The following is a 13,618-nucleotide window of genomic DNA, read 5'->3' on the forward strand; positions in this document are numbered from 1 at the left end:
GCTAGGGTACAGACCAGAGATGTGGAGGGTGAGAGGATTCACCAGAGTCAGAGTGGGGAACAGAACAGGCAGACTGACTGAAACACACTGCTGAGGGGAGCAGCAGGCGAGACAGGAGAGGTCTGCTGTGCCATATGGGTAGCTCCCTGGCCGGCTGGGGATCAAACTCGTGCTGCAGAGGTTGTGGACAGCTTCATATGTTGTGTCTTAACCCCTTGTGCCACCAGGGAGACCCTGGATTTTTTTTTTAATCTTTGTTTTTTTCTAGGTATTTTGTTCTGAGATTACCAAGTGACATATATAAAGTTTTATTTTTTTTAAAAGCTTATTTATTTATGCATATAAGACCTGGAGTATAGCCAGAGGTGTAGGGGGGTGAGAGGATTCACCAGAGACAGGGTGGAGCAGAAACTTGGAGCAGAACAGGCAGATCTACTGAAATATGCTGCTCAGGGGAGCAGTGGGCAAAACAGGAGAGGTCTGCTGCGCTTTGTGGGTAGCTCCCTGGCTACCTGGAATCAAACTCTGGCTACAGTGGCTGGTGATAGCTTGATATCGCTGTATAAGGTTCTAACCATATATAAGGTTCTAAATGGAAATAAAATAAATATTGAGCTCTATATGCTGGACCTATTTTTACTATTATCTCTTCCATATATTTTGCTTTTGGTGTCTTATTTTTAAATGTGGCTTCTTTTGTTTTAATATAAGTCCCTTTATTATTTCTGGCAAGTTCAGTTTAGAGGAGATGAGTCTCTCCAACTGTTGTTTGTGAAACTCTTTAGTCCTTCTTTAAATCTGAGTATTGTCCTACCTTGGTAGGGCATATCTATTCCTTTTAGCATGCTGAGTATTCATTTCATTCTCTTATGACCTGTAAGGTTTCTATTGAGAAAGCATCTGATAGTCTTAAGAGTGTTCCCTTATATGTGACTCTTAGTTTTTTTCTAGTGCTATTATAAAAGATTCCTTCTTTAGCTATAGCTTTTTCCATTTTAATTATAATTATAATTCTGTCTGTGACCTCTGTATTCAACATTGTTGGAATTCAATGTTAATAGCTCTATAATACCTCTAAATGTTCAAATGAAAGAAAGAGTTACATTCTCAGTTTAAATCACAAGTTAGAGATCATTAAATTTAGTAAGGAAGGGATGTTGAAAGTTGACACAGCCAAAAGCTAAATCTCTTGCAGTAAATGGCCAACTTGCACATGCAAAGGAATAGTTCTTGAGGAAGTTAATACTGCAACTCCAGTGAACACAAAAATGAGAAGATAAATAGCCTTATTACTAAAATGGAGAAAATTTTAGTAGCCTGGGTAGATCAGACAAGTCATAATATTCCATTAAACCAAAGCTTAATCCAGAACAGTGCCCTAACTCTCTTCAATTCTTTGACTGCTGAAGGAGGTGAAGAAGCTGCAGAAGATAAGTGGGAAGGCTGCAGAGTTTATTTCATGAGATTTAAGGAGTGAAGTAAGTCATCTCTTTAACACCAGACAAATGCAAGGTCAAGCATTAAATATTGATGTAGAAACTACCATGAGTTATCCACAAGAGCTAGTCAAGATAATAGATGTAGGTGGCTCTACTAAACAACAGATTTTCAGTTAGATGAAACAGCTTATATAAAAGATGTTATGTAGGTTTATGATATTTAGAGAGAAGAGCCTGTCTTTTAAGTTAGAAAGAAGGGCTAACTCTTCTGTTAGTGACTAACATAGTTGGTGACTTTAAGACATTACTAATTTATCATTTTGAAAATCCTTGGGCCCTTATTCATGAAACTAAATCTATCCTCCCTGTGCTCTATAAATGGAAAACAAAGCCTGAATGACAGCACATCTTACAACATAGATTGCTGACTCTTTTGAGCCCACTTTTGAAACCTACTGCACAGTTAAAATGATTCCTTTCAAGATACTGTTGCTTATTGATAATGCCCCAGGTTACTCAAGAGTTCCGATGGAGATGCACACAATTAATGTTTTCATGTCTGTTAACATGACATTCTTTCTTAGCCCACGGTTTGTCTTAACTATTTAAGTCTTTCAAGTCTTAACTATTTAAGAAATATGTTTCAAAGGAGTAGCTGCCATAATCATTCTGCTGCTGAACCTGAACAAAGTCAATTGAAAATCTTCCAGGAAGGATTTACCATTCTAGATGCCATTAAGAACATTTGTGATTGGTAGGAGGATGTCAAAGTGTCAACAAAACAAGAATTTGGAAGAAGTTACTCCAACCCTCATGCTTGATTTGAGGATTTCAAGACTTCACTGGAGGAAGTAACTCAGAAGTGTTAGAAATAGCAAGAAGAGTAGAAGTGGGACCTGAAGATGTGACTATTGTTGCACACTCACGATACTTCAACAGATGAGGCATTCCTTCTTATGTATGAGTAAGAGAGTGGTTTCTTGAGATGGAATCTACTGGTAAAAATGATGTGAACATTGTTGAGATGACAACAAAGACTTTATAATATTATATAAACTTAGCTGATAAAGCTGCAACATGGTTTGAGAGAATTGACTGAAATTTTGATAGCAGCTACTGTTGCAACTTATTATTGTTAGAGAGCTGTCAAACAACATGCATAGTATAGAGCAATCTTCTGTGAAATTTAAGTAAATCAATGCAGCAAACTTCATTTTTGTATGATTTTCAGAAATTTCACAGCCACCCCCAGCTTGCCTGTACTACTACAATGATCAAATAAAAGCTATCAGTATTGAGGAAAGATCCTCCTCCAGCAAAGAAAAATTAAAAGTTGCCAAGACTATATGATGCTTAGCATTTTTAGCAATAAAATATTTTTAAGCTAAACTATTTATATGTATTAGACATAAATCTGTTGCACACCTAGTAAGCTAAGAGTATAGTGTAAACATAACTTTTATGTGCATTAAGAAACAAAAAATTTGTGTGACTCATTGTGACATTTGGTTTATTGCAGTGTTCTGGAACTGAACCCCAATATCTCTGAGATATTCCTTCTTAACCAGATACTTCTGTTATTCTGGTATAGAGGCTGGGAATGGGAGGGATGCTAGTACAGAAACATGTATCTCCCCTACATGTTTGCAAATAGTCTATTTATAAATAAACTTTACTCAAATATATTTTACTTTAATATAAATATAAACTTTAATATATTTTCTGCAGGGATGCTGACTCATACATAGTGGCCACAATCTCACAATTTGTCCACTCCAAATTTGTTCAAAACCAGCATTCCTTGCTCATTTTTATCACTATTCATTTCCTAGCATCTATTGTTTCACTCTTTCCTTCTGTCAGTGTATGATTCTTCTTACCTTCATTTTATTTATTTCTTTGATCTTTTCTCTGTATGAATTCTAAACAGAGATTCTAAACTCCATTCACTTATTTCCTCTCTTCATTTGCTTAAATTGCTCCTTCTGTGTGGAATATCTATACTGCAAACCTAGGCAGAGAAGCAAAATTTTACATAGTCTTCAAGGTTCAATTCCTATGTAATTTCTCTGTGAAGCATTAGTGCTTACTAAGAGATCAGGATTTTAGTTCACTGATCCTGAAGTACTTTGTATTTACTTCTATTGAATCTTTATTATAATTTTATAATGTGTGTGTGTGTGTGTGTTTAGGTATACAGTCTGTCTTTAAAACTGAGAGCTTCTTGAAAGGATGACAATATTGTAATCATATTTGTTTTAAACTCAGTGATTACCTTTTTCTTTGTCTAGTGTTAACTTGCTAAAGACATATTAATAGGATATATGGACGAGTGTGAATAATTTATTTCATGAGAATTGCTGAAGCTTTCTGCTGCCATGAAATTTGCTTCTACTTTTAACACCATGAAATTTGTTGTTAAATTATATATCTAGCATTGAGAGTTAGAATACAAAAAATGTTTAACATGAGAATAATCTGCTTTCATTTATACCTCCCTGCTGCTTTACATTATTTCGTATGATATTTGATGTTTAAAAATACATTTACTCATTAAAAATGTAATTGATATATAAAAAATAAAGGAATATATTTTCTTATGGAAATCAAACTTTTTTTAGAGTTTGGTGAAATTATTAAATACTTTGACTTAATTCTAAATCATAATTAAAATTTTTATTGTGTAAGTAAGAAATACCATTATTTATATCTACTATATCATTATATCTACTTTGTATCACATTTTATTTGGAAAGTAATTGATGTTACTTTTTTGTTTCAGCAAAACCATTTACTTCTAAAGTGAAACAAATGCGATTACATAGAGAAGACTTTGAAATACTAAAGGTGATTGGCCGAGGAGCTTTTGGAGAGGTAAGAGAGAAAGATTTTATAGAAGTTCTGCTAATTGTCTTGGAAACTATGTTATACCATCTACGAGAGAATTTAATTGAAGTATTATTTACTTGTAACATATTACTGATCATAAAATTATTAAAGTTTTGAATGAAATATTGATACATAGAAATTTTTTTCCAAGATACTATTTTTTTCACATATCAGTGTAAATACACGTATGCTTCTGGACTCTTCTGTTCCATTCATCTTGTCTCTCCTTGTGTCAGTACCACAGTGTCTTAAATTTGTTTTAAGTTGTCATGATATCTGATTTGTACTCCAACTTCTTCCTTCTCTTCCTCTATTCTTAGTTAGCCCTTTTTATTTTAATATAATTTTAGGATCAAATTTTCAGTTCTTACTCTTAAAAACCTACATTCATACCTGCACATCTTGCCTCTCTTCTGTGGAATGTTGATTATATTTATACTGAAACTACAGATCAATTTGTAGATAATTTATATCTTAATATTTAGTCAGCCAATTCATGAACCTGGCATCTTTTTCCTTTTATTTAGGACTTTAAATTTTTCCCACTAATGTTTTGTAGTTTTCATTCAGAAGAGAGTAACTGCTTCATCTTTTAGCAGATTTATTTCTAGGTATGTGATGCTCTTTATGTTATTTTAATTAGAATAATTTGTTAAATTTCATTTCCTAATTGGTCTTTTTTTGCTAGTAGCTAGAATATAATTGAATTTCATTTATAGCAGCCTTGCTAATTTTATTGTATAATGATGAATTGTGTTGGATTTCATCATATACTTTATCAGCATCTTCTGAGGTGCTAATGTCTTTTCTCCTTTATTCTGTGTTGAATTACAGTGATTTATTTTCAAATACTAACCTAACTTTGAACTTCTAAAAGAAGTCCAACTTTGTTAGGATTTTATGTCTCCTTGGAATAATTTTGCTGTATGTGTATGTGTGTTTTTAGGATCTTTGAGAGAAATTGACCTGAAATTTATTCTACTTCTAATGTCCTCTTTAGATTTTGGTATCTTGATTGTGACTTCATGAAAAGAGGGAGGTATTACTTTTTGTACAGTTCTCTAGAAGAATTAAAGACCATTTAGATTTTCTTTTTATGTGTCAGTTTTGCTCTTCAAATTTTGTCAGTTTGCTAATTTTTCAAATATTACTATATTGATCATTTCTACCTCTTATTTTTTTCACTTGTCGCATTAAAGATTTATCAATTTTGTTATCTTGTCAGTGAATTAACTTTTTGCTTTTTCGCATTTTCACATATGCAGTTATCTGCTAAGGGCTAACGATAAAAATGTTTTAGCTTCTAGTTTACATGTAACATTATTGTCATTATCATTTTGGCAATACCAGCAGTGCAGCCTGGACTCAGCATCAAACCCATTTATATTTTTGTGAGTTGCTTCCATAACTTTATCATTTAGGAATCACAACTTCACGCTTCACGCTTCCATATATGCCCAGACTTCACTCATCTTCCACCAAAATTCCACTGCTGTTATCTTGATCCCTTCCTTCCCTTTCCCCCTTCTCTGAGGTGATCAGTATATTTTTCAAAGAGTTTAAGAATTATTTTTGCTGTGCTTTGTCAGGTTGTTTTCTTTGATTATTTAAATTCCATAAATGAGTGAAACCATCTGATAACTTTCACTTAGCATTATCATCTCAAGAGCTATTTTATTCCAAAAATCACTATTTAATCATTTTTAACAGTTAATAGTATTCCATTGGATATATATATTCCACAATTTCTTTATCCAATCATCAGTCATTGGGCATTTAAGTTGGTCTTATAACTTGACTATTGTAAATGTTGCTGTGAACATAGGCATGCATAAATCTTTTCACTTGAGTTTTCATATTTTTTGGGTGAATATCTAGAAATGGTATTACGGGATTTATGGTATTTCCATTTTTTTCATTTTTAGTAATCTCCATACCATTTTGTGTAGTGGCTGCAAAATATTGCATTTCGACCATTAGAGCATGAGTGTTTCTTTTTTCCCCACATCCTTGCCTTTGGGCAGAGTTGAATAGGTGTCATGAACTTAAATTTTTCACTCTTAAGAATGGTGCTAATTCTAGGGAGTTTGTAAGTATGCCTTATCTGAAGAAATTGTCTTCTCTTACTGTTTGTTAAGAATTCCTTTTATTTAATAATGAATGGGTGCTGACTTTTGTCACAATCTTTTATTGCATATAATCATACAGTGTTGCTCTTTTGTTGATAGGGACAGTTAGAGTATTTATTAGAGCCGTTTTAGTTGAGTCTCATACACAGAATTGAGCAGAAAGTACTTAGTTCCAATGTATTCCATGCCCCTGCGTGTTCAGCCTCCTATTGTCAGTATACATATCAGAGTGATATATTTGTTAAAATCAAAGAATCTGAATCCACACATTAGCACTCAAAGTCGTAGTTTGTATTAGGATTCAATCATCCCTGGTGTTACATACTCTGTGGGTTTGAAATGTATAATGGCATCTATCTACCATTGTTTTATCATAGAGAATACTTTCTCTCCCCTGAAAATTGTCTGTGCTCTGCCTGTTCTTCTTTCCCTCTCCCAGACCTTCATCACCACTCATCTTTTCAATGTCTTCATAGTTTTGCCTTATCCAGAATGTTATTATAGTTGTAATAATACAGTATGTAGTCTTCTCAGATTAGCTTCTTACATGTGGTAATAAACATTTAAGTTTACTCTATGCTTTTCAAGGCTTGATAGCACATTTCTTTTTAGTGCTGACTAATATTCTATTGTCTGAATGTGCCATTGTTTATCCCTTCATCTACTGGGGCACATCTTAGTTGCTTCCATGTTTTGTGAATTGTTTATAAAACTGCTGCAAACATCTATGTACAGGTTCTTGTGTAGACATAAATTTTCAACTCATTTGGATAAGTGAGTGTGATTGTTGGGTTATTTGGTAAGAGTATTTTGTACTTTTGTTAAAAAAAACACTAAACAGTCTTCCAAAGTAGTAGTATCATTTTGCATTCCCACCAGCAATGAAGAGAATTCCTGTTGCTCCATATATTCATCAGCATTTAGTGTTGTTAGTGTTTTGAATTTTGCCATACTAATAGTTATGTATGGATATCTCATGTTTGCTTTAATTTGCAATTCCCTAATGCTATATGATATTGAGCATCTTTTTCTATGCTTATTTGCCATCTTTATGTCTTCTTTGGTGAAGTGTCTATTAAAATCTTTGGTGCATTTTTTAATGGGGTTGATTCTCTTTTTCTTACTGAGTTTTAATCATTATTTGTATATTTTACACAACAGTTTAGCAAGTACTTTCTCCTAGGCTTGTGTTCTCATTCTCTCGGCAGCATCTCACAGAGCAGAAGTTTTAATAAAGTCTACTTTATCAGTGCTTTCCTTCATGGATTATGCATTTGGTTTCATAGAACTCCCTTTTCAAATATTAACCTAATCTCTGAGTTACACTTGTTTTAGTCACGATTTACCATCCTTTTGCTATTTTGCTCCATTCAGTTCTTTAATAGTTTCTTATATTTTCATATCCGTGTCCCCATAAGGTGTGTTGATATATAAATTTTACTTTAAAAAAATAATCTTTGTCAATTTTTTATAATACTTTGGACTTATAAAATGGATTTTAGGAGTATTGCTATTTTTCCTGTGTGTTGGAGTTTTTGTGTGTATTTATTTTTCCCCTGTGTTTGGTAGAATTTACCATTGAAATTATCTGGACTTGGATTGTTATTGTGGGGGATTTAATTGTATTAATTTAATTTCATGATTGTTATAGAATTATTTAGATTTTCTACTTCATCTTGTGTTAGCTTTAGGTTTTCTTTTTTTTCATTGAATTTATTCATTTTGTTTAACTTTTCAAGTATGTAGTTGTTTATAATGTCCTTTTTTAAATAAGATTGGAAGTGCTGGTACATTTTTAACTTATGTTTTATTCTTTTCTTATTCCTGGTCAATTATGTGAGAGGTTTTTCACTGTTATTTTAGAAGAAATTATTGAAGCAATTATGGAACTAAAACTGCTTTGGATTTGTGAATTGTCTATATATTTGTCATCTTTACTTTTTAAATTTATGTTTTCATCTTTGTTATTTCCTCCTTTCTACACTTTTGGATTTAATATGCTCATGTTTTTCTAGTTTCTCAAGATAGAAACTTAGATCTTTGATTCTTTTCCATTGCAATTTAATTTTTAAAGCTATGAATTTCCCTCTAAGCCAGTGTAGTGTATCCCACAGATTTTGATATGATTTCATTTTCATTCATATAGAAATATTATTTCACATCTTTGGTTTCACTTTTGACTGATAATTTAATGTATCATTTAATTTTAGGACTCTTTAAGTTAATGTTATTGTTACTTTTTATTTTTGTTATGGTCAGACATAATACTGTAATTTAATACCTTTGAAGTTTATTCCAATTTGTCTTATAGTCAGATGCCTTTACGAATATTCCATGTACTTGAAAATGATTTTTATTCTACTTTTGTTACTTACAGTGTTTTGTAAATGATGGTTAAGTCAAAATGGTTGATACTGTCATTAAAATGTTGCACAATTTCCTGATTTTTGTTTAGTTTTTTTGAAAGGAGAATATTTAAAACTTCGTTATACAATTGTGAGTATTTGTGTTCCTTTCCCTATTATGGTGTTAATGTTTCTCATGCATTTTGAAATTCTTTTTTTTTTTTTTTTGTATCGAAAAAACAGGTTTATTAGGACAGGGACAGAAAAGTAAAGGACACTTGCATAGACACAAGCAGGCAGGAAAAGCTGCCCCTAAAGGGACAGGTTTGCTGAGAGAGGCCTGCATGGTTGCAGGCGGGTGGCCTTGAGGAGAGCTGCTTCTGCTGAGGGAGGTCAGTGAGGAGAAGTTCCGGCATGGGACAGGTTACGGGCAGGTGGAGAGAGTTGGTGAAAGAAGCACCTGCATAGTCACAGGTGGGCAGAAGGGAGTGCTGTCCATTTTGAAATTCTTAATTTGGATATTTTCAGTTTTCACATATTCCTGATACTGTTAGCTTGTGACCAAGGGGTTCCCTGGGACTCCCAAACTTAAATGGTCTAATGGGATCTAGCCATCTGTGTCCACAAAGCCAAAAGAGACTTTTATTGTCAAAGAATTTTAATAGAATTAGTATGTATAGAGAAAGAAAAACTGTTTCTAATAAGAGTTTTTCAATAAAACACCCGAAATTACCCCTCGTGGATAAAATCCCAGCCAAACAGGATTGGCTCAAGTGGGCTGCTGAGGTCCAAAACCTGCCACAATTCTAAGGTACCTTCTGGCAGGGAATCATAGAAGGGGTGAAAGGGGCCAGGCAATTCTGGGACGCAAGGAATAAAATCAAAGTATAAATCAAGATGAAGTCTGCTCTTTCACCTTTCCCACAGATGTCACCCACCCATCTCTCAGGTGTCTCTCCATGTCTCTCCATGTATCTCCTTCCCAGCAGAGCCAAGGGGTTAGTCAGTGTAGGGGCAGGAAGGGACATGGAGCAGGATCTCTATGATCCCATGCAGACTGGGTAAAGGAGGACAGAGTCCTGGAGACCTCGGTGGGTTTTCAGGCTTTTATTGGGATTTACCGGGTACATGGCAGGTAGGGGTGCTGGGGGGCTGGGAGGTCTATCAATCACAGGTCTGCCCACCTGTGACTATACAGCAAGTCTTTACTCTGTGTGGGCTCTCCAGCCTTCACTCGTGTTCTCTCTGCTTCTCTGCTTTCCCACTTCTGTTCATTCTTGGCTTCTGCTGGTGTCCCCGTGATGCCGCCCTTATAAACTCAGTCTCTCAGCCCAGGTGTACCCACGTCAGGTGCCCGCCATCAGGCATGCATTCAGGACCACAGGGTTCCCTCATCTATCCTAATGGCGGGAGGGCAGAAAAGCCTAATACTTTTACCTTACCCTACAGTCAGGCCACAGGAGCAAGAGTTCTCCCTCTTCTTTTGTCTGAGCCCACCTGCCCTCTATGTTATATGGCTTCACCTTACCATTTAGCTTCAGTCTTAAGTGGAGAGGGGTGTGGGCAGAGAAAGTGGCACTTCCCTTTTACAGAACTGTCTCTGTAACACACATCAATTCTTTTTTTTTTTTTTTTTTTTAAAACAACACAATTTTATTCCTTGGATGAGTTGTTTACAATTATTGTGCAAAGTTTATTTTCTTTTTTTTTTTTTTTTTTTTAATCATTGCAGAATGTTTGCTTTCATGTAGGGTGATATTCTTGGTCAACACAATAGAATGCTGTGGAATTGCAATGAAGAAAAAAGTTCTCTACCTCTGAGAGCTCTTCAGCATGTATTGTAAAGAAAATAAGATACAGAATTTCATATAAGTATGTGATATTTTGTTAAGAAGAATTAGAGATAAGATTTTTTTTTACTAGTATTTTCATGAAGTAATATCTTGAAGGGACAAGAGGTAATGGAGTATGTGTAGACAGGAGAGGGAGTGAAATTTCTCAGTGGAAACCCTTTTCATTTTTGAAACATGTAAATATATCTTTTTAAAATCATTAAAAAATTCTTCCAGGTTGAGGTGAATAAATCCACAATTCTGTGAATCATTTAAAAAAGAAATAGGGCCTCCCCAGTGGCGCAGTGGATTGAACGCCGCGCTGTGAAGCTGTCCGGAGCCTCTGCACATGGGTTTGATTCCCGGCCGGCCAGGGAGAACCCCGCATGGTGAACAGACCTCTCCTGTCTCACCCGCTGCTCCCCTCAGTAGTGTCCTTGGTCCGTCCGCCTGTTCTACGGCTCGCTCTGTTTGTGAATTCTCTCATCCTCGCGCCTCTGACTGTACCCCAGTTCTTGTATAAATAAAAAAATAAAAAAATAATTCTAAATTTAAACTTACCCAGATAATAGAAAAAGAGGAGATGCTTGCTCTAAACCTGCTTGTCTGTTGTATAGTATGGAGATGCTGCATGGGGATTTCCTTCCAGAAACCAGCCATTTTTTGGTCCATACATTCCAGGGAGCAGCAGAAAGCCCCCATATTTATAGCCATCCCCAACTGTGTAATAAGTGAGCAGGTTTTCAGCAGGCATCTCCACATTTTCTGCCTGTAAAGTACAGGAATGGACACAGTGCAGGTTTTCTGATCCAGCAGACCGGGTAAAGGAGGAGTCAGAGTCCTCAGTGGTTTTTTGCAGGTCTTTTATTGGGATTACCAGGTATACAGCAGGCAGGGATGCTGGGGGGCCGGGAGGTTGGCAGGCCTCCCAACCCCCAGCAAGTCTTCACTCTATGTGGGCTCTCCGGCGTTCTCTGCTTCTCTCTCGGCTTCTGTTAGTTCTTGGCTTCTGCTGGCATCCCTGTGATGCCGCCCTTAAAAGCACAGTCTCTTTGGGTAAATACCTAGGAGTGGAATTGCTGGATCATATGGAAGCTCTATGTTTAGTAGGTCCAGAAATCTCCACACAGCTTTCCACAGTGGTTGGACCAGTTTGCACTCCCACCAACAGTGCAGAAGAGTTCCTTTTTCTCCACACCCTCGCCAACATTTGTTGTTGCTAGTTTTTTTAATATGTGCCATTCTCACTGGTGTAAGATGGTATCTCATGGTAGTTTTGATTTGCATTTCCCTGATGACAAGTGATGTTGAACATTTTTTCATATGCCTGTTGGCCATTTGCATTTCCTCTTCAGAGAAGTTTCTTTTTAGCTCTTCTGCCCATTTTTTGACTGGATTATTTTCTTTGTTGTTGTTGAGTCTCATCAGCTCTTTGCAGATTTTTGTGATCAGTCCTTTATCATTAGTGTTGTGTGCAAAAATGTTCTCCCAGTTGGTGGGGTTTCTCTTTGTTTTTGTTATTGTCTCTTTTGCTGTGCAGAAGCTCTTTAATTTGATGTAGTCCCAGCTGTTTATCTTCGCCTTCACTATCACTGCTTTGGGTGATGTGTCTGTAAAGATGTCTTTGATGTGCAAATCACGTAGTGTTTCGCCTATATTTCCTTCTATATATTTTATGGTTTCAGGTCTTATGTCTAGTTCTTTAATCCATTTTGAGTTGATTTTTGTGTATGGTGTGAGGTAGTGGTCAAGCTTCATTCTTTTGCATGTAGCGACCCAGTTTTCCCAGCACCATTTATTGAACAAACTTTCTTTGCTCCAATGCATAGTCTTTGCTCCTTTGTCAAAGATTAGTTGACCATAAATCTGTGGGTTTATTTCTGGATTTTCTATTCGATTCCATTGGTCTGTATGTCTGTTCTTGTTCCAATACCATGCAGTTTTGATGATTATGGCTTTGTAGTATAGTTTGAAGTCCGGGAGTGTGATGCCTCCATTCCCTTCTTTTTTTTTCAGGAGAGCTTTGGCTATTCGGGGTTTTTTGTGATTCCATATGAATTTCATCAATAATTGTTCTATTTCTTTGAAGAATGACATTGAAATTTTTATTGGAATAGCATTGAATCTGTATATTGCTTTTGGAAGGATGGCCATTTTAACAATGTTTATTCTTCCAATCCATGAGCAGGGGATGTCTCTCCATTTCTTTGTGTCTTCTTCTATTTCTTTTAACAGTGTTTTATAGTTTTCTTTGTATAGGTCCTTTACCTCTTTTGTTAGATTTATTCCCAAAGGACACAGAAACATCAATTCCAAAGAACACCTGCACCCCTATGTTTATAGCAGCACTGTTTACAATAGCTAAGCTTTGGAAACAACCCAAATGCCCAAAAATAGATGACTGGATCAAGAAGATGTGGTACATATATACCATGGAATATTACTCAGCATTCAAAAAAGATAAACACATGCAATTTGCAGCAACATGGATGGCGCTGGAAGGGATCATGCTCAGCGAAATAAGCCAAAAAGAAAAAGAAAAATACCGGATGGTCTCACTCATAGCAGGAATCTAGAAAACTTAAATAAGGGACCAGGAAAATGAATAACTATAAGAAAGTGAAAATCAAAATCAACAAAAAACTATGAACCAGAGACACTTTTAGGGGGGCGGGGCGGGAGGGGAGGGATTGGGGTCAGAATGGGGGGGCTGCAATTGTATGGGGAATATAACAATAAAAAAAAAAACATTCAACATCCTTACTATAAAAAAAAAAAAAAAAGCACAGTCTCAGCTCAGGTGAATCCCATCTACCTATGCCCACACCCTACTCCAGGTGCCCGCCATCAGGCATATATTCAGGATCTCAAGATCCATCATCTATCCTGATGGTGGGAGGGCAGAAAAGCCTGACATTTTTCCTTACCCTACACTGCCTAACTCATTTTATAAGACTGGAATAACTTTATTTCAAAACTCTGAC

At 35.7% G+C, this 13,618-nt stretch overlaps 1 protein-coding gene across 7 annotated transcripts in view; it reads left to right on the top strand.

The window, feature by feature from the left end:
• The window catches only part of CDC42BPA (CDC42 binding protein kinase alpha), a 277,737-nt gene that overhangs the window by 46,264 nt on the left and 217,855 nt on the right, over nucleotides 1–13,618 (top strand). For all 7 annotated transcript variants that reach the window (XM_037510331.2, XM_054694969.1, XM_054694968.1 and 4 more), the window contains exon 2: nucleotides 4,222–4,313. In XM_037510331.2, coding sequence (XP_037366228.1) covers nucleotides 4,222–4,313 — 92 coding nt within the window. The remainder of the gene's footprint in view (nucleotides 1–4,221; nucleotides 4,314–13,618) is intronic.

This window comes from Talpa occidentalis, unplaced genomic scaffold (genome assembly GCF_014898055.3).
Source record: "Talpa occidentalis isolate TD23 unplaced genomic scaffold, MPIMG_talOcc4v2.1 talOcc4.14, whole genome shotgun sequence".
Taxonomy (NCBI): Eukaryota; Metazoa; Chordata; class Mammalia; order Eulipotyphla; family Talpidae; genus Talpa; species Talpa occidentalis.